This window comes from Trachymyrmex septentrionalis, unplaced genomic scaffold (assembly GCF_001594115.1).
Source record: "Trachymyrmex septentrionalis isolate Tsep2-gDNA-1 unplaced genomic scaffold, Tsep1.0 scaffold87, whole genome shotgun sequence".
Taxonomy (NCBI): domain Eukaryota; kingdom Metazoa; phylum Arthropoda; class Insecta; order Hymenoptera; family Formicidae; genus Trachymyrmex; species Trachymyrmex septentrionalis.
This window is the reverse complement of record NW_017306059.1, coordinates 3,296,356-3,316,857: the sequence shown is the minus strand read 5'-3', so window position 1 is coordinate 3,316,857 and position 20,502 is coordinate 3,296,356. Positions and strand designations below refer to the sequence as shown.

At 28.4% G+C, this 20,502-nt stretch overlaps 3 protein-coding genes across 4 annotated transcripts in view; 2 read left to right on the top strand and 1 right to left on the bottom strand.

Annotated features, from left to right (window-relative positions):
• Nucleotides 1-3,773: 3,773 nt before the first annotated feature.
• On the bottom strand, nucleotides 3,774-6,213 carry LOC108755392 (15-hydroxyprostaglandin dehydrogenase [NAD(+)]-like). Of its 2 annotated transcripts, none has more exons than XM_018498344.1 (7): nucleotides 6,006-6,213; nucleotides 5,791-5,944; nucleotides 5,501-5,627; nucleotides 5,215-5,321; nucleotides 4,765-4,938; nucleotides 4,047-4,171; nucleotides 3,774-3,968 (listed from the first exon to the last, which is right to left on the bottom strand). In XM_018498344.1, exons 2-7 carry the CDS (start codon nucleotides 5,881-5,883, stop codon nucleotides 3,821-3,823), a joined length of 774 nt encoding a protein of 257 aa, XP_018353846.1. In that variant the 5' UTR covers nucleotides 5,884-5,944; nucleotides 6,006-6,213; the 3' UTR covers nucleotides 3,774-3,820. The 2 variants fall into 2 exon arrangements, with proteins under 2 accessions (XP_018353846.1, XP_018353848.1); XM_018498346.1 differs by having other exon boundaries at nucleotides 6,044-6,213.
• A 2,135-nt stretch (nucleotides 6,214-8,348) lies between these two features.
• On the top strand, nucleotides 8,349-17,161 carry LOC108755256 (peroxisomal hydratase-dehydrogenase-epimerase-like). The gene is made up of 13 exons (XM_018498158.1): nucleotides 8,349-8,431; nucleotides 9,582-9,703; nucleotides 10,650-10,773; nucleotides 10,930-11,036; nucleotides 11,347-11,520; nucleotides 11,763-11,917; nucleotides 12,214-12,321; nucleotides 14,766-14,910; nucleotides 15,141-15,267; nucleotides 15,787-15,893; nucleotides 15,974-16,147; nucleotides 16,312-16,469; nucleotides 16,813-17,161. The coding sequence occupies exons 2-13, from the start codon at nucleotides 9,611-9,613 to the stop codon at nucleotides 16,946-16,948; spliced, it is 1,608 nt and encodes a 535-aa protein (XP_018353660.1). The 5' UTR covers nucleotides 8,349-8,431; nucleotides 9,582-9,610; the 3' UTR covers nucleotides 16,949-17,161.
• A 977-nt stretch (nucleotides 17,162-18,138) lies between these two features.
• Nucleotides 18,139-20,502, top strand: part of LOC108755391 (15-hydroxyprostaglandin dehydrogenase [NAD(+)]-like) — a 3,064-nt gene continuing 700 nt past the window's right edge. The window contains exons 1-5 of the mRNA XM_018498343.1: nucleotides 18,139-18,302; nucleotides 18,369-18,495; nucleotides 18,689-18,795; nucleotides 19,612-19,785; nucleotides 20,284-20,453. Coding sequence (XP_018353845.1) covers nucleotides 18,207-18,302; nucleotides 18,369-18,495; nucleotides 18,689-18,795; nucleotides 19,612-19,785; nucleotides 20,284-20,453 — 674 coding nt within the window. The 5' untranslated portion in view covers nucleotides 18,139-18,206. The remainder of the gene's footprint in view (nucleotides 18,303-18,368; nucleotides 18,496-18,688; nucleotides 18,796-19,611; nucleotides 19,786-20,283; nucleotides 20,454-20,502) is intronic.

Below are 20,502 nucleotides of genomic sequence, written 5' to 3'. Positions count from 1 at the left end.
GTTTATTTAATATAATGTGTGCGTATTGTTGTATTGTTTAAATATTTTGTGTTAAATTAACATTTAATACAAAATTTTTAGTGCTAAAATATTAAATAGTTTATTTAATATTATGAGTAATTGAACAAATAACATGAAAATAATGTAATTTAAAAGTTTAAGATAAATGAAATGTAAATTTAACATATTATAAATGTTAATTTTACTGAAAAATAATTTTATAATTTGTTTCAAAATATTATATTTTTATATTAATTTTTTACATATATAATATCTGTGTTATTTTTTAATACATTTATCTTGTGTTAAATTAATTTGAAATTTTGAATATATATTAAAAATTTAACAAGTTTTTCAATTATATGTATAAATACACACATCATAGAATATATAAGAAATGTTAAATGCTTTTTATATATTTTACATAATACATACTTATTTTTTGAAAAATAAATATATTATATTACTTATTTATAAAGACATGTTTATAAAGTTATGTTTAAAATGAAGCAAGATATCGGAAGTGATCAAAGTGCGTTTGACAAGCGAATGCGCGTGCGAGCGAAATAAAAAGTTATTAAAACGCATAATTCAGTATCTATGTATCTTTTTAAAGTTTCCTGCAAAAATATTTGTTTTGCATATTTGATTTTACTTTACCGAGCCATTTCGGTTAATAGAAATTTATGATAGTCACGGGAGACGGAACTGCGGCTGGTGGCTCGTAGATTATTTGCAGTACCGTACAAAAGGAAGAAATACTTTTGCCCTTTTATGTTCCTGATGTATCGTACTGCAGCTTCCAGACGATGTACTTATAAATTTACATTACTCTCAAATTAATTTTTAATGCATTTTTATTTTTACTCTCTTACAGAAATTTAATTTATACTGGTTAATTTAATACTGAAAATTATTTATTTTGAGTATTAAAAGCACTAAACAAAAATGCTTTTATTATTTAAAATAAGCAATTAATTATTAATTTTTAAGTATTAAATTTCTATAAGAATTGCGCTTCCGTTCGTTTTAGTTGAACTCTTTTTGTGTTATAATTTTTTTTTCTTCGAGGTCTAAGTATACACATGTATTCAGTTTAAATGCAGAGAACGCAGTAAAACGTAATAAAAAAGAAATAGACTTAAAACGCGAATGATTGCACTTAAATGTGTTTGTATATCTTTGCAAATTTATACGAGCGGAAATGCTTAGCTAGACATTCACAGAACACTAGCGTACGGCATTTGACGTAAGTGAACACTTTGTATACGTGTGTGTATAATATTTACAAAATAAAATAATGATTGACAGCAGATTAAACTTAAAGGCGTGGAACTATCGTTCCGAGTACGCGACGGTCATTGGATGATATAACTTTTGTTAAAAGTCTGTGGCCGCTCGCGTAATTGTAGTTGTAACGAGCAATACGATAAATTGTTATCGATGTCATTGGCAGGCTTATCATAAGTCAACTCTAATCAAATGACCTTATATCGTGGCTTCATCATTATCTAGGAAATTTATATTTTTCCTTTCGAGAATTTTGTGATTAAAATTAACAAAAATCACCGAAGTCATTTACGACGAATTGTCATATTAGTCATTATCTAATCTTTATATTATTATAAATTTTTATATTTCTATTAATTTTATATTTTATGAAAAATATAATAGAATGTAATTATAAATAAAAGAGAACATCTGATACATTTATATATATTATAAAATATTATATATATGCAAATACAAGATTATGATAAATTTATCCTTGGCAAATCGGTTAAATATAGATAAACCATCAATCTTAAAATGAGAGCAAACAACGCAAGAAAAGAAGAGACCGAAAACATTACTTTTTATTTATTTTTTTAATTTTTGCGGTTATTTGCAAATTATGTGGGACGCTTATCAATCGCTCGTGGCGTCGGTGAACTTTAGAAATAACGTACTTAGCGTACAGTCGTGTGGCACAAAACGGTGATAAGAGCTTGACGTGCGCACAGCTCGTGCTCACTGCACTTATCAATAGAAAAAGCGCACTTAACGTCTGATCGGCGTCGCGCCGATGATAAATTAGCCGAGAGACCGCGCATGTCCGCTTCGAGTCGATACCATAACCGATACGAACTGGTTCCGATCGAACTTTACTCGGAATCGAGAAGGAAAGTAATTTCTTTTGTGGTTTTTGCTTAGTTATCGTACTACGCTGCACGCCGCAAAAACGCGAGATTCGCGCCTGTGTGAGTATTTTGCATCCGTTGCGGCGATTCAGAGCGGTTCATAAATACGCATCGTCTGTAAAAGATTACAGTCTCTGCGTATCAAACAGTTAATAATTGGTTCAAATGATCACTGATTTGTGGAATATTTTTTACTATAACTAACGTCGTTGTGAAAATGTGATTTCTTGTATTCTTTATATGCCGCAGTGCAGCTTTATAGTTTTGCGTGATCTAAAGAAATATAATATGTATTAATTATTTCTTAAATATTATTTTATCGATATATAATGTTATAAATATATAATTAAAAGAAATTGTTTTCGAGTTTTTAGAATTTATAACTTGTTAAAATAGTGCGATACTGCCTTATCAGTAAAAGTACGATTAAACTCTGAGATTAATTTATTAGCTTTTATTATTATTTTTAAATGTTTTTGACAAACATTTAAAACTACATGTAAATTATCGGTTTGTAACGATAGCGATTATTGCTTGCTTCTTCCACAAACGGATTTAAATGATTATGAGGCCATTTAAGAGAGGAATAGAGCATCATTTAGATGCACAAGAATATATATTTCGATAATATAAGCCACGAAAGTTAGAGGTTTCCATATTCATCAAGATTTTATATGTATGTTCAAGAAAGAAGAAAGTTTTCAATCGCAAAATTCGTATATACTTTTGTAGATAATTTAGTATAAAAGGTACTGTCAAGATTTCAAGTGAATTGAATAAAAATTGTTAAAGTTATGCTGCTAGCCAATTTGAAACAAGTGATTTCGAGAAAAAGATGTTTAAAGTTTTGTTTTACGACATTTTGTATATAAGTATACTACCGAGAGTGCCGATCGAATATACTAAGTGCCAAGTATACTGAAATTTATACTTCGTCGATAAATGATCTCTTTAGATACTTTATGAATTCAAACGCTTCGTGTCGCTACGAATCATTCTAAAACGCTCGATGACGTTGTGACGTGCTTCATCAAAGGCTTCATTTTAAAAGTTGTATTTTGTATTGAAATTAATTGTATCTTTTAGGATTATAAAGTTAAGACAAAAAAAATATTTTTTATTTTTTTAATCCTTCAGAATGGCTTAACTCTCTAAGACACTTTGTTTAGTTTATTATTTATATATTTAATAAAATAAATTATAAAAAGAAATTTAAATTGACGAATTTTTTCACATTTTATTAGAGATATTAAAAAGTTATTTTTAAATCTCTAGTTATCCAATAAAGTAAAAAATTTAATTATACATTTAATATTTAATTCATTTAACCAATAGATTTAATATTTTCAATATTATTCATTTATAAAATTAACATAAACTATTTATTAAAAATATTATTATGCTTTATGCTCACATTTATTTCTTTTAAAAAAGGCTTTAATATCTGTTTAACAATAAACACACTATTTATTACCAAAAATCTATTAAAAGCTTATTACAGATTTCACATTACAATTATTACAATTTCTATTAATCAAAAACAGATTTTATTTAACAAAATATTTTTTGTAAAAGTATTATTTAGTATTGTATAGTAAATTATAACAATATTTAATCTGCGATCAATTTTATATTAGCAGCTAGTTCTGTGCATCGACTTCAGTTTTTTGCGGCAAAGTATCGGGAAGCTGCACCTCAAAAACCGGTTTTCCATCCTCGCTAATCCACACACTGCCGTTCTGTGCGCATCGAATTACGTATATCAATCCATGAGCAACACTCTCCACCCTGGCAACATATTTATTTTTTGTATTTTATGTACATTTTTATTGGAGTGTGTCAGTTATAAATTAGCGTCAGTCTTACTTCTGATGTCGATCTTTCTGCAAACTATTAACGTTTGAAATATTCTGCGATACTTCTGAAATGTCGGTCAAACCGGGACACAGAACAATTACTTTTACATTAGTCCTTTCATAATGATAAGGTTGCTGTAAAGAAAAAATATCTCATTAAACTTTTTATAGGCTTTTATATGTTTTATATAAAATAATTTTTATACATAAGATATGTATGAAATATACTTTTTATATGCTTTATTCATTATTGCAAACAATTTTTAATTTATTGCTACAACAACACTAAAATTTAATATTTTTCTTTCTTATGTCCTCTTTAAGTCATCCTTATAAGAATTACAAAAATTCAAATACATCAGAAAACAGCGTCCACACATTTTATCATATCTAATAAGATAAAATTATCATCAAATTTCAAAGTTTGAAAAACAAATTTAAAATACAAATTTATTGCCAAGAAAGAAAGAAAAGGAATTGTTTAATTGTTCCTAAAATTAGTTATAGTCTTCAAAAAAAGATCTCGCAGATTTCTTATAAAAAAAGAAACCTTACTCAGTTTCGAGATATTTTATAGTTTTTATGATACTAAACAAATGTTTCCATTGCCGCAAACATAAAAAAAATCAAACGATAAAAAAACGTGAAATTCTAAAGTCACTTTGTGTTATTCATTATAATTATTATAAATTTTATTATACATTATATTTTTTAATGTAAATACTTACCGCAAAGGAACGGCTGAAACTAACTACGGCATGTTTTGTAGCAGAATATACTGGAAGTTGAGATACAGCTCGTAATCCGGCAATAGACGAAATATTTACGATAATACCACCCTTGCCACCAGAATCCTTTCGCATTTGTTGAATCCCCAGAAGAGTCCCACGAATTACAGCTGTCTGCAATATCGAATTTAATATTTTGGAACTTTATTTAATCTAAAATTCCCTTATTATCACAATTTTATTTTCAATTGAGACATAGTTAGCTAAATTCGAAAACGCGCGCGCTACATGTAATATTTTTAAATACAATTTTTTTATAATTAAAAATGTGTAAAATAACTTGTTACCAGAAAATATTTAAAAGCTTTCGATGATATTTGTGACCAATATATTTCCTTACAAGAGTAATATAATTACACAAAATTGAAACAAGAAAGGAATAAAACTCACAACATTAACATCGATAGCTTTGGAAAAGTCAGTTTCATTTATTACGCCTGCATTGTTTATTAAAATGTCTAGTCCACCGAGAATGCTGATTGCCTCTTTCAACTTGGCTGCAACAATTAATAGTTTTAGTTTTGAATGAAATTTAACAAATATTCCCTAAATGCAAAAGTTATAAATTAAATTAACTTTTGCAAGCAACTTTATGTAAGCAATGTTTGAGTTTGCTTATTATAGTGTGTGCATTAATAAAATACAAATTAATAACATGAAATAGACTTATGTTTACTGTCAAATTCGGAATTATTTGTTACATCGCAGCAAAGAAATATAGCTCGTTTGCGGCCAAACTCATTGTTTAAACTCTCTACAGCTTGTTCTCCAATCCATTGCTTTATATCGATCATAACTATCATCTGAAATATTAGTAACTGTTCTATTAATTTTTACAATAAAACATCGATGAGCTTAATGAATATTTTTGAAAGAAGTTTAATATTTTATTATATAATAGTTACAACTAATATATCTATATACGTATATGAATATTACACAATATTATTATATTAAATTACATACCAAAGCGCCATTTCGCAGCAGCTCCCTACTAAATGCCAGACCCACATCACTTGCTGCTCCAGTTATTATAACTCGTTTATCTTTGATCTGCATTACTCCACTAATTTTCCAGCAAACAATCCCTTTCGTGTATATTTCTTTGCTTATGAAAAATCTAAAACACGTCAATATATGAATTTCGCGAATTTTATATTTTTTACAATAAAACAATTAACTGCACGAAATCAAGATGTTTCTTTATCGATGAGACTACCAGCTGCGACGCGAGTCTTTAGCCAGAGAACCTCCTTGAACCGATATGGAAGAAGTCACTGTTTTCATTCGACGATCTCCGACCTCACGATCTGCATGACGTTCAATTCGTTAGGGTCTCTCTTCGTACGAGATTCGTTATCCATAAGACGGCGCTGTGAATATCTTCATCTCCTCATTGTGTAGTAAGTGTAGTTTTAAGTTCAGTGGCATTCGAGAAAATTCGAAACATTCATTAGTGAAGTGAAATCATAAGTTGAACTTTGTATAAATTTTTATAAAAAATAAAAAACGCACACTTAAAAGATCAAAACTTTAGTGATCAAAACGTTTTAGATGCTATGCATTCTCTATTAATTATATATATATGTACTCATAAAAATAAGTAAATGTTGCATATAATAATTAAATTAAATATTCATAATAATAAAATTAATAAAATGGCATATATATCGTTTCCCAGAAAACGATTGCACATACTCGTAAAGACAAAGTCCACATTAAAATAACAGTGAAGTTTTTAATCAACAACTGTAATCTAAAAAGGCCATCTAGCTCAACGCATGAGTTTATATTGACAACTAACAAGGGACTTGCAACTCGGAAATTCTGATTTTAATGTGACTCTGCATTCATAGCAGTAAATAAATGAATCTGAAAATTTAGATCAGATTAGATTAGATTAGTTGGGTTTAAAAAATGTTTTGGCTGTACAATAAAAATATTAGCCAAAAATTGACTGAAAAGGCTAATATAAACTAATAAACATAAAAGTTTTTATCATAGTCCTTGAAAACAACTGCAAAAAACAAAATAGCAAATAAATTTAGCTTATAAATTATAATAGCTTTATAAAGTGAAATAATATATTTTATTACAGTTAGTTATTATGCAAAGCTATATTAAAATGAGAATTTTTGGACACTATTGTTTTACCGGACCTTTACCAAAATATATTGCTTTAATAAACTTTAATTTTTTAATTAAAAATATTCATTTTGTATATTTAATAAAATATGTGTATGAGTTTTAACGATAAACATATTGTAAAATACAAATATATTTTTTATTAAATATAAAAAAATAGTCTTTGTCTAGTTTGATTATTGATAATTTTTTACGCAACATAATCTATTAAATAATGTGAAATCAAGTAACTTACCAATAATATTCTGCTGATTAGTAAGCTATGTTAAGAACATGCAAATAGGTATGTACAAGATTTAAATATTCGAGAAGCATTTGTTTGTGACTGATATATCGATAACGTTATCTTAATAAGCATGTTAATGTTTTATGTATTATATGTAAAATCTAAAATAAAAGAAAGACTAAGTACAAGTTTTTGATATTCAATAAGTAACTATTTAATTAATTTAATATATCGGCATATCTCAATAAATATATGAATACACACAAATATATGAATGATTTATGTATTCTGCATGTGAAATTTAAAATAAAAGCAGTAACTGCTTGTATATTTAAGACTACGCCTTTTTTTATGTTAGGTGTATATCCAAACAGTTTGCGTAACTTAAATGACAAACATAAGTGCTCATTAAATCAACTTTTATCTCGCAGATATGTCATATCCCCTGTAAAGTATATAAATTATTATATCATTAATCGTATTTATAAATTTATATGACAATTTTCTAACAATTTTTCTAACTTATAGGTATAACAGTTTTTAATCGATAGTTTAAAAAACAATCATAATAGATGAAACTGTTTTAAATAAACTCAACTGTCTAAATTTTTAATCAGAATAAACATACATTTTGTACTCTCTTATAGAGAAGTCCAAATTAAATGAATTAATACAACACAACAGCATAATAATTATAAAATCAATATATATAATAAAATATTAAAGCGAGAAGATATATTTTTCTCTCCTCAAGATCAAACAAATTTCACTCTATACGATCTCTGCAATTTTTCAAGAAAAGGACTTTTGAACTTTTACTTTCGGGGGGCGCGGTCGCTTTTTCGGTGATGTTTCTAAAAATAAAAGGGACCACGGGACCGACGCATAGTCTGTCGAGGGATTGCAAGAGCACGCATTTACGCACGTGTATGAAGGGCACGCACCGGCCGGCGTCGCGCACACCCGCATGGCACGCAGACGCGCCAATCAATATCGGACTATACCGGGTGTACACCCCGACCGTCTCGACCGTCAGTCAGCCAGTACACTATCAGCCACCAACCACACCTTCCCAGAACTGCTTTGCCGCCGTCAATCTCACCCTTTTGACGGAGGAAAAACGTGACGTCTGAACCACTGCATCCGAGTATCGCAATCTAGCCAACTAGCCAGCTTCGTTTCATCCCGCTTTTATTGCAAAACGTCACACACAGCACGGGTGGAGAAATTGAAAAGGTATAATACGGAGAACGGAAAACGAGCCAATGAACTTTATCTCGACAGAGGTAGAGAATTAGATGACGCATAATAGGATTTGTGCTGTAAGCGTTTGTTTAGTGGTATATCGAAATTTTGGCGTGAGATTAAATTCAAAAAATTCCATAATATTGGAATGAAAAGTGTGGATAACATTTGCGATTGTTAGTATATCAGTATCTTAATTGTTTTCTCGCTGGTGTCGACATGCTGGTTGAAGTGACAGGTGGACGAATGGTGTACTTGAAGCGTGAATGCCCTCTGCCCTTGGAATACGTAGGAATGAATTAATCATTTATAAAACGGAGAATTGAGATTTATAAGAAATAGCAGACACATAGTTAGATGTGGAGGCATTCCAAATTGAAATATTTACTAAAAAAAACGGTATCACTTTTTTGTCCTCTTGAAATAACAAGATATAAGATATAAGATAGATAAGACAAATTTTTATTACTTTACACAATACGACCAATTATGTAGAGTGATAAAATAATTAATAATGCATAATATAGAAGCAACATTAGCGTTGTTTGAAGAATGGAATAGGTTTATATAATAGAACAAAGAAAGAATAAAAAATACACGAAGCTTGTTGGTATCAAAGTTAAATAAACAAATTTAAAAATTTGAAAGGACTTTTAGTGTGCTAAGTTTAACAAAATAGTAATTAAATTTACTTTAACGGACATATTTATAACGCAGGGCATATTTATAAACATAAAACAAATTTAAAATTTAATATTTAAACATTAATAAACAATTTTAAAAATTTAAAAGGACTTTTAGTTTGCTAATTTTAACGAAATAATAATTAAATTTACTTTAACGGACATATTTATAATGCAGGGCATATTTATAAATTTATAACGTAAAAATTTGTTGGCAGATATAAATTAATATTGATTTTTTAAGGCTGATTTTTTGGCTGATCCTTTCAACTGATAATGTACAGCTAAAAGATTCTTGTATATATTCAATATGCTAATATCTTCGTCCAAATTTTCTAATTAAAATTTGAACACGCTAAACAAGTACAATCCTTTTCACAATATTATAATTTTCTTATTAATTCAAAAAAACATTAATCCAAGAATACTGATATGTTATTGTCTAATTATACCTTCAGATACGAGAGAAGATAAAAACTTAAAGAAAATGGAAGCAAAAGGGCGAGTTGCCCTAATAACAGGAGCTGCATCCGGCATAGGTAAAGCGTATGCCATCGAACTGTTGAATCAAGGTGCCAAGGTACATTATAAAATTATAATTTAGAAGAAAACATATATACTTAATAATCCTTTATAGTCTCACACTTTTTGTATTCGAGAACTATTCTCGAAAAAAAAAATTTCATTATTTAATTTTTCAAACGAGATCAAAGTCATGTTTTGTTTTCACGACTTGGAATTTCAAGCAAAACAAGCATTCCAAAGATCTTTCGATGCGTATTTTCTTTTAAAACAGCTGATTTATATTTAGACTTGTCAGACAGAAAAAGTTGCTTGTGTCTTTGAGAAAAAAATTCGTCATAATTGACGATAAATATATAGTTAAATCGATGATAAGTATATGGTACACATTACATTATTTATTTCAAAATATTTATTTGAGTAGTTGCATTATTTCGTTATATTATACAATATTATATTTTATGTAATCAATTTTTTTATTGATAAATATACTATTTCTGCTTTTAGAATTATTTAATTTTAATTTTCTAATAGCGTAAACTAAATTTCTACCTATACAAATTTAAATTTAAAACAATTTATATATGTATGCAATAATCTTATATCTTTCAAACAATTCATATAATATACAATTTATGTAAAATTTATGTAAAATGCTAAGATTATAAAAAAGGTTTGAATCATCCTTCGGTTTTTATGTATAAAAGTGATTTTTTATACATAAATTTATTCCGAAATAATGACAATTATTCCTAAAAATAAAGATCATCATGTTTAATAAACCGTCAGTGTTACCGAATTTAATCTTAAGATTAGATTAGTTTAAATGACATTGAGGTGCTCAATTGTATCCAGCACACAATGGGAATGTTTTTTTTAGATTTATTTTGAGAAATAATTTTGATATTATATATAATTTTAAAATAAATTTTGATATAAAAACCAAAAGATAATTAAGAACTTTATTGATATTATTGAATTCAGTAATTTTTTATTATATACAGGTGGCTATATGTGATATAAATACTGAAGAAGGAGAGAAACTGGTAGAAACATTATCCGAAAAATATGGTAAAGGTCGTGTAATCTTTTCGCAGTGCGATGTCACGGATTATCTGCAATTCGAAGGTATGATAATTCGCGATAGTCGTTCACGATTTCTAGTCTATCGTCGATTTGTTTCTAAATCATTGCATAAATGGCTAACGCGTATATACATATATGTATATCATTTTTATTTGTAATGCAACTGTTATTTAGCATACAATGCAATTCAATTTGCAGAATCGTTTCAGACAACGATCACGGAATTCGGTCATATTGATATCGTTATCAACAATGCTGGTATCATGAATGACCGATTTTGGGAGCTTGAAGTAGACATTAATCTTGTAAGCAAATATCTAATAGATTCCTTCCTTTCTCTCAGAAAGATTTCTTTTGCATGTTCCATTTCAATAATATGTTTGTAAAAATTAATCTTTAAAAGATATTGCGTTAAAAGATTTACGACTTCTTATGAAAATTCATCATTTCTTCGCTTTTAATGTCACGTTTATTTTCTATTATAATCGAAGTGATCCGATTGTATTTTATGTATTTTTATATTTGCTTCTTTATTAAATTTAAAATGTTCCGTATAAAATAATATTTTTTATATGCATGGCAAAAATTGAGATCTCTTTACAAATATAATTATAGAATGGAGTAATACGCGGTACTTTGCTTGCTCAACGATTTATGGGCACCGATAGGGGTGGTCAGGGTGGTGTCGTCATCAATACTGGCAGCAATGTCAGCATTAACCCTTACGTCAGCGTACCAATTTATTCTGCAACAAAAGCAGCTCTTGTCAGCTTCACCAGAGCTTTTGGGGTAAGAAGTATCTTTTAAATATCTCGATCTCATCTAGCGATTGCAATTATTATCTCAGAATAATAAGAATCGACGGTTTTTCAATGGTTTTCATTATTTGAAAGAAGTTAAACAAGGAACTAAAAAATTCGCGTTCAAAGATTTAGAAAATATAAATTAATAACTTATTAACTGATATTTAAAAGTTTCTTTTATTAAATTAATTACAGAAAGGATGTACTAATTTTCTTTTCAATTTTTAGGATCAATATCATGTAGATTTAACTGGCGTTAAGGTGATGGCACTTTGTCCGGGTGCTACAGATACTAAATTGGTACGTGATGTGAATAGAAAACTTCTTTTGGCTCGATATGAGGACGCCTGGCAAAAAGACATGGTTTCATCAATTCCTCAAAGGTATATATTTCACATAATTTCTCTCTCGACTTAATTGTGAATAAATAATTCATGATTTAAAAAATCAAGTACATGAATAATAATGAGCAATTGTTATTTTTTAATCCCTTGGTATCATTTTAAAATACTATTTTTAATTAACAAATTAATTAAATTAAATTTAGGAAAAAAAGTAATTATAGCATAAAGAATAAAGTTATTTTATATGTAACGATATTACATAATATCTTCTCTAAATACAGAAATGTAGAATAACATTAGCATCAACAATTTGTAACAAATAACTGATGTTACAGGGTGGAACACGTAGCGAAGGCGTTGATACACGTGCTCAGCACCGGCAAGAGCGGAAGCGTGTGGATGGTGGAGAAGGACCAACCGCCGCACGAAATCAGTTTTTCAAAGCACTAAGAGAGTCCCGAGCGCGTGCAACGATTCTTCCTCGCTTCGCTGCAAATATCTATGCCATACCACACAATTAACTGTAATTTGTATCGAGATATATAGGATCCCATCGCGCCGTCAAAAAGGCGGAAACACGAGCGAAACGTAATTATTTGTACTTTCGTACCAAAACTTTTAAAAGACCGATGCGTTTTTTTTTTATTTTTCTTTTTAATAACAACAAATGCATTATTCGAGATTGATCCATCATCTCAGATTTTTTATAAAAAACGATCCTTTTGATACGTTTTATACTTATTGTTAGCAGAAACCCGCGACAGAGAACGCGGCGAGTCTTCGGATTTGATAATTACGCGAGAGAGATAATCGCGATATTTAAAAAGAAAAGAATAAAAAGATCCGCACGATCTTTACAGAAAATTATAAAAATCTTTACAAAAATTATGTAAAAATAATGGCTTTCGCTTCCGTCCCGCACCCGCGTTGCAACTTTCCGTCGATTTTTGCACATGCAGGCCTCAACAACGCTCGTGTCAGCCGAGGATTCTTAAGTTCGAGAAATTTGTAGGAATTTCTCGAGGAATTTCTAAGCGTTGCAAGTAAACCTGTGTATATCGCATCAAAATGGAAATTATCGCAATGACATTTCAATCCTGCCGCACTCTGTAACCGTCGCGTGACTTACTCATTTCTCTAACGCACATGTCGTAATATCGACAATTCCTTTAACGCCATTCCGTTTAATGATATATGCTGCATGTAATGTAATCGCGTTTCAGGTCGAGTGTAATAGACACACTTTATATTTATTGCTTGTGTGAGGAAGATGAGGGGAGAGCGTATATGAGAGATAAAATAAAACTATTAAGGAAATAAGCATTTATTTTCGCGATCTCGAAGCGTACAAAAAAAGAAGGAAGAAAGATTACACACTTTTATGATGACTAATGCAAGTAACTCTAAATTCACAAAATTCACGAAATGTCGAAAATCTCTTAATTACATCTAAGAAAAAATAATATATATTATATATTTATATATATATTTTAAATATATATGTGTGTGTGTGTGTGTGTGTGTGTGTGTGTGTGTGTGTGTGTGTGTGTGTGCGCGCGTGCGCGTGCGTGTGTGTGTGTGTGTGTGTGTGTGTGTGTGTGTGTAATTCAACAAAAGTGGAATAATAAGTTAAAATGTAAAGCATAACTAGATACAGTCTTTATATTGGATATATTTAGAATCTATTCAATTTTAGGACCTTACTAAAAAAATTGAGAACTGACTTTATTCCAATTTCCACTTTGAAGTTCGACGATTCGATGTTTCGAGAGTTACATGCATCAGTTGTCTGTACCGCGAATGCAATTGAACCGAAATCCGTCGGACAATTACTCCACAAATGAAATTATATATCCAATCGTGTCTATAATTTTTCTACAATATTTTGAGGAAAACAGAAATATTTAGAAACGGTATAGCGAGATAGAGTTAGAATCTGTAGCCTAAGTGCAAGCACGACACTCGACGCGATCACGTTCTTTCGATATTAGATACTTGTTAGAAAACGAGGGACAATTTATTTGATATGCAAATTACAAAGCTCCGATACATCGGTTAGATGTCTAGCTAATTGAGTTTTGTTTTTAAATGATATCGCCTGTTTGTGCGTAATCCTTTACTGTAGCTTTTTATCGATGAAACGATCAGTTTCGTTTTTGTTACGATATGTGTTACGATATGTACGTTGCTAATATTGCCAATAAATGCATTGCCTTTTAATAAAATTAATAAACCAGCGATATTTACCTCTCTTTCTCTCACACTAGAACACTTTTATAATTTATTTTTTAAAAGACTCATTATTTTCCTTGTTTCCCTCACCCCTTCCCCCTCCCCTAGCTATTTTCTTCAAATTTTTTTTAAATAGTAAAAAAATAGCAATTAATAATTAGTAGGAATTATACTACGATATTAATTAAAGAATTTTAATATATTTTTTATTTTTATAATTAATAACAACAAATCATAAATATATTTAATTATGAGGAAAAAGAATATATTTCTTTTTCTAAATTAATTAAATATAATTTTATTATAATTAATTTTATAACATTTAATCCTGTTTATATTTTCAACGTAATTTTATTCACATAATAATAATAATATCTCATCTGCGTTAAGAAATGAATTGTCTCTCTCATAATATTTTTTAGTTAGCGGTTTCGATTGTATTTCATGCGTTTCTCATGTAACTACTCTCATCTAGATGCGCAAATCCGATCTTATTTACCTCGAGAACGAGCTTGTGTTATCCGATTTCTATTCGCATCTGATATTTTATTATATACGATCGACTTCTCGAATTTCAACTTATATGACTTCTCGTTAGCAATACCGTCAAATTCATTTGCGGATCGGTGCTGAACGGGATCACTCCGTTAGTGTGATTCGAAATTTGCGTTATCTCTCGAAAGTATATTGAACACAACATATTTTTGATGGAGATTCAAGGGAAAACCGTGCTTATCACCGGTGGAGCCAACGGCATCGGCTATTGCACCGCCCGAGAATTACTTCGAAGCGGAGTGAAGGTAATTAAACAAAAAAAAATGTTCTAGTTGTATCAACAAAACGAATTTTGATCATATGAATCAGAAATCTGGTTATTGTAATAAAATTTCTAATTATCTTAATTAAAATATTCAATAGATTTAATTATTATAAGTATTTGAGATATTTGTGTACCTTTCTGGTTGAATCTGGAATTTCAAATAATGCAACAAAACTTTTTTCCATTTATACTTTGTTTTAATAATTGCAGGCCGTTGCAATCATAGATTTGCCCGATTCGAACGGTGAAAATGCAGTTACGGAATTGGAGAAGGAATTCGGTGCGAATCATGCTATTTTTCTTATTGGAGATGTAGCGAATGCTGAAGAATTGACAGGTATTGTATTAATCAGTTGCTAAACGTATCAATTGCAATTAAAAATACAAAATTATAAAATACAATACAAGTAGATAGTATTATATAGTTATATACAATATATAAGTATCCTGTCTCATCCTGTTAAGAATTATCGCAAATTACACTTTTTATTTTCTGTATTAATCATCTATTTGTCAAACAAATAAGTTTAAAATAATATTATTTCTATGATCAAGCAGTATTTAATATTCTCTTTACTATGAAAAATTACTATTATAAGAAATCAGTCGATCTGAAATTCATACTCTATAATATTTAGATTATTTTGCAAATTGCAAATTAATCTAATTAATCTACTATTTACGTTGAACATTTTTCAATCGATTTTCACCTACTATTATCTAATTAATCTAATGATCTAATAATATTTCGGGAGAAAGAGAAATTATATTTCTAATTAAATTCATCTATATAATTTTAATGAAATATTTCCTTGCGACAAACAAAAGCATTTTTATGCATTTATAATTTTTGCAGCTTGTTTCAAAAAAGCAATAGAGTCATTCGGCACACTAGACATTGTTATCAATAATGCTGGTATCATGAATGACGCGGAATGGGAACCAATGGTTGATGTTAATTACGTGAGTAACGAGTTAGGGATTGATTTATTATTTTTATTTTAAATTTGTCGCTCTTATTGTTTCATTATATTTACAATCAGAAAGGAGTTGTACGTGGCACGATATTGGGCTTGAATCACATGGGAAAGCATAAGGGAGGGAAAGGTGGTACTATCGTCAATATGTCCTCTATAATCGGCCTGCAAGGCAATCCGATTGCTCCAATTTATGCTGGGATAAGTTTTGCCATTGTTGGATTTACCTCATCGTTATTGGTAAAATTTTTATAAACAAATAAAAAATATAATTTTAATTGTAAGTTTCCATCTCAAATTATTTGTACTATACTACCGTTATTTTATGTTGAATGCTAGGATGACTAAAACACTAAAAGGCTTATGGGCTTTTTTACATTGATATTTTTTTTTTGTATTTCTAGACTTTCTACGAGAAAACAGGCGTACGTGTATTATTAATATGCCCTGGTCTTACAACTACTGGCTTGGCCTCGAAGTTTATGTCAAGCAAGATCTATGCGATGGACTTACTTGACGACGAGATCGCTGCCAAAGAGATGACGACAATGGAGAGTCAATCGTAAGTTTACAGTTAGCATATTTCGATATTTCATACAAAATACATTATTTTTGTATCTAAGAATTATAAAACAAATAAATAATAATAAATCTTAAAATAATATAAAAGTAACAAATTAATATTTATGCACAAAAATTGATTATAACAAATCAAAGTATTACATCTGATTATAATTTAAATTATAAATTAATGTATAAACATATCTTCTCATAAATCGTATTAAAAATAAATAAAGTCGTCTTTTTCTCTGTTGCGATTCGATTATATTAATTATAGAAATGATTAATGGGTAAGGAGGGTTTATATAATGACTCTATACATAATGTTTTTTTCCGTTTAACAGATCCGAGCACGTGGCAACTGCTATTGTGGAATTGATTGAAAAAGGAGAAAACGGCGCGGTCTTTGTCAGCGAAAACAATCAACCTACTTACGCCGTACAATTACCAATTTACACTGATTTGAAGATTTCGGTGTAAAATCTGCAGTTTGCAATGGCGAATTATCCTTGTTACAGAGATACCAATACTGTGTCTCAATACTTCCATGATTTAAAAATAAATACATTATTCAAACAACAATTCTAAAAATAGATTTTATAGTTTTACAGCGCGGCATGAAATCTCAGACCATCAAAATTTTTCTTACGATGCATTATGTTCAAATATTAAATTCATTTATTATTTATCCTCTATGTATAACAGAAAATGTATAGATTTAAACTTTTAATTATGAAAATTCCAAAAATAAAAACATTAAATTATATGTTTTAATAAATGTAATATATATCGCATTTATATTATAAAAAGCCACAGATTTATCAAAAGATCTTATTGGTTTTTTGAAAAAATTATCAAAATCAATTCTTACCGCTTGCACATTCTCGAGATTCGAATTAGCCATAGATAAATAATATATAATAAGAAAAATAAAATTAATTAAATATTGAAAATTCTAAATTTATGGCAACATATTTTTAATATAGCAGCTAATAATATAATATTCACTCTATTATTTTTTGAGAATAAATAGAGATAGCGATAATAACAATGACACTTTTCTAGATTCTTTTCCTTTTAACAAAACTGATGAAGCATAGAATGCTAAAATAAATGTGTATAATATACATATATAAAATAATTTAATATATATCTACCTTTCACACCTATTCTAATTATAAATAAAAGTGAATATAATTACAATAGATTGTAGTAGAAAAACGAAATTATGAGAAATACAATATAATATCGATTCAAGAATAGTTGAAGATGGTTTGATAAAAGTGTTCTCAATAATTAAATTTAAAATACATACAATTACAATCAATTTACAATAAAAAGGATTATTTTTATAAATATTATCTGTGTTAATAACAGGACTTTTTTGAACTTTGAAAAATCGGATATATATATAATCATATATTTGCCTTCACGCATTTGCATTTTTGCATTTGTTGAATGCCTGCTTCAACTAATAAACATAAATATGTGCAACATAATTAAAGAGTCTTTTAAACTTACGCGTAGACTCATTTAAAAATAGCTTCTAATTATCATAGAACATTTGGTGATAAGTGTGGAGATTAGATATTTACAAGTTTTAAACATTTATTTTCTTTATAAATTAACTACGCGCCAACCAGATTATTGATATATAAAAGCGTCGCACAGCCAAGCATTTATTTCTGTATCTAATCCTTTCGATACTTAATCCTTTTGACGCAATAACATTTAGATAATGGACAACGTACAAAATAAAACGGCGATAATCACGGGTGCTGGGTCCGGCATTGGCTACTACATTACCGAAGATTTATTACGTAAAGGCGCAAAGGTACTTCAGAATTAAAAATAAAAGAATGGAGTTGATGGATTTCCCATCTGGCTTATTAATTTTTAGAAAATCGCCATCATCGATTTACCGGTAGAACGTTGTTACAACGCAACGGTGACTTTGCAAGAAAAATTTGGAAAAGATCGCGTCATTTTTTTTCCAACTGATGTGACAAACATGGAAATGTATAGCGGTAATTGTGATATCTCTTAAATATTTTTTACCGAACTATTGCCAATAATTTATTATCAATAATTATGTCAATATTTATTGTCAATAATTATAATGTTTATTTTATATTTTTAGATACGAAATATCCATTAAATTAGTAAAATAAATATTAGTAAGTAGAAGTAAATATTAATCGATTATTTTAATCCTTATAGAAACCTTCAAGAAAATTGTCAAAGAATTTAATGGACTCGATATACTTGTTAATAATGCTGGAATATGTCGTGACCGTTGCATCGAAAAAACGTTTTCTATTAACGTTGTGAGTAATAAAGCATTAAACTTTTACTGGTTAATGGAATAATTTACTTATTTTAGTAAGAGTTTCTGAAAAACTATTATAAATAAATATATTAGTTCTATAGATGGATAAGCTCATTTAAACTTCCTTTTATTTATTATATAAACTGTTCGTATGATTTTCATGAGTAATTTATATATATTCATAATTTGATAATACTTTATTTGATTCTAAAATCAAAAATAAAAAAACTAAAAATAAATTCAATATAACGGAAAAAAATTTTTTTGAATAATGTGCGTGTGTTTTTAATAGTGTGTTATAAAACTCTATTTTAGGGAATTAATTAAAAGTACACTAAATTTCCAGTCTCTCTTTATTTGAAGCACATAAATGCTACGCAAACAATACCTATCTACTGATTTCCAATCTCTACGATTACGACTCGTGTCAATACTAGATTCTCCTTCATATTATAGATTACTACCTTTTAAAGTTTGATATTTTTATAATTTTACCCTCAGCGATATTAAGCACCTTCTAAAACCGAGATTTATAATATCAAATTATTTTTTTGATATCTAAATTTTAGAATTCTGAGACCAAAATCGAATTCTGCAATGCCAAAAACTTTTAAAAATGACAAAAGTCTTCATAAAGTTTCTTTACTAGAAAACTCTCATTTTTAATATGTTTTATATATCTTATAAAATTTGTCAGAATATTTATTAAACATAATTTTATAAATATTTAATAATTTGATTAATTATAAATATATATAAATCATGCGTCAATTATATATTTTATTAATATTATATACTTTAATTATTTCTATAGATAGCGTTAATTCGCGGCTCGATGTTAGCCATGGATTACATGGGAAAACATAAAGGTGGCAAAGGAGGTACAATAGTAAATATAGCGTCTTTGGCTGGCATTTTTCCTTTCTTTTTATGTCCGGTATATAGTTCTTCTAAATATGCTGTCGTCGGGTTTGGTCTCAGTCTTGAGGTAACTTATATTTTGTAAAATATGGAACCTTTTACAATACCGTAAGCTTTTTTTTACAAATGTTATATTTTTTTAATTGTTTGAAAGAAAAAAATAGGAAATACAAATAATAAAAGAAGTTTTTAAAATATTCTAATTTTGTTAAAGGATAAAGAATATCTAAAAAAATATCTTCAGTTGCCTTATATATTTGTTATGTATTTAAATATCAAAAAATTTTAAACATATTTATTCATTAAGAGATATATTAATTTACATACGACAAATTTTGTTAAAAAGGTTTCTTATTTTTTGTTTTGATATAATTGCATGCAAGTTCGATACCGGACACGAAATAATTTTATTCGAAAAAGATATTTCAAAATTCTTTTAAAAATATAATTTTGCATATATTATTTTCTTATAATTTTATAAATATTTATTCAAATCATTAAAATATTTTATATTAACAATAATCCAAAGTAATAAAAAATTTTACTAACGTAACACATTTTTTAGAAATTTTATGACAAAACAGGAGTTCGTATTCTTACGATGTGTCCTAGTTTCACAATAACTGCAATGATAATTGAGGAAGACAACAAGCTTAATATTATTGATCAAGATACTGTTAATAAATTTGAGGAGGAATTTGAGGAAGTAGCCAAAGATTTTCATGATCCTCAATCGTAAGTGTACAAAAAACGTAATAGAAATACTTATATATAAATCTTATAA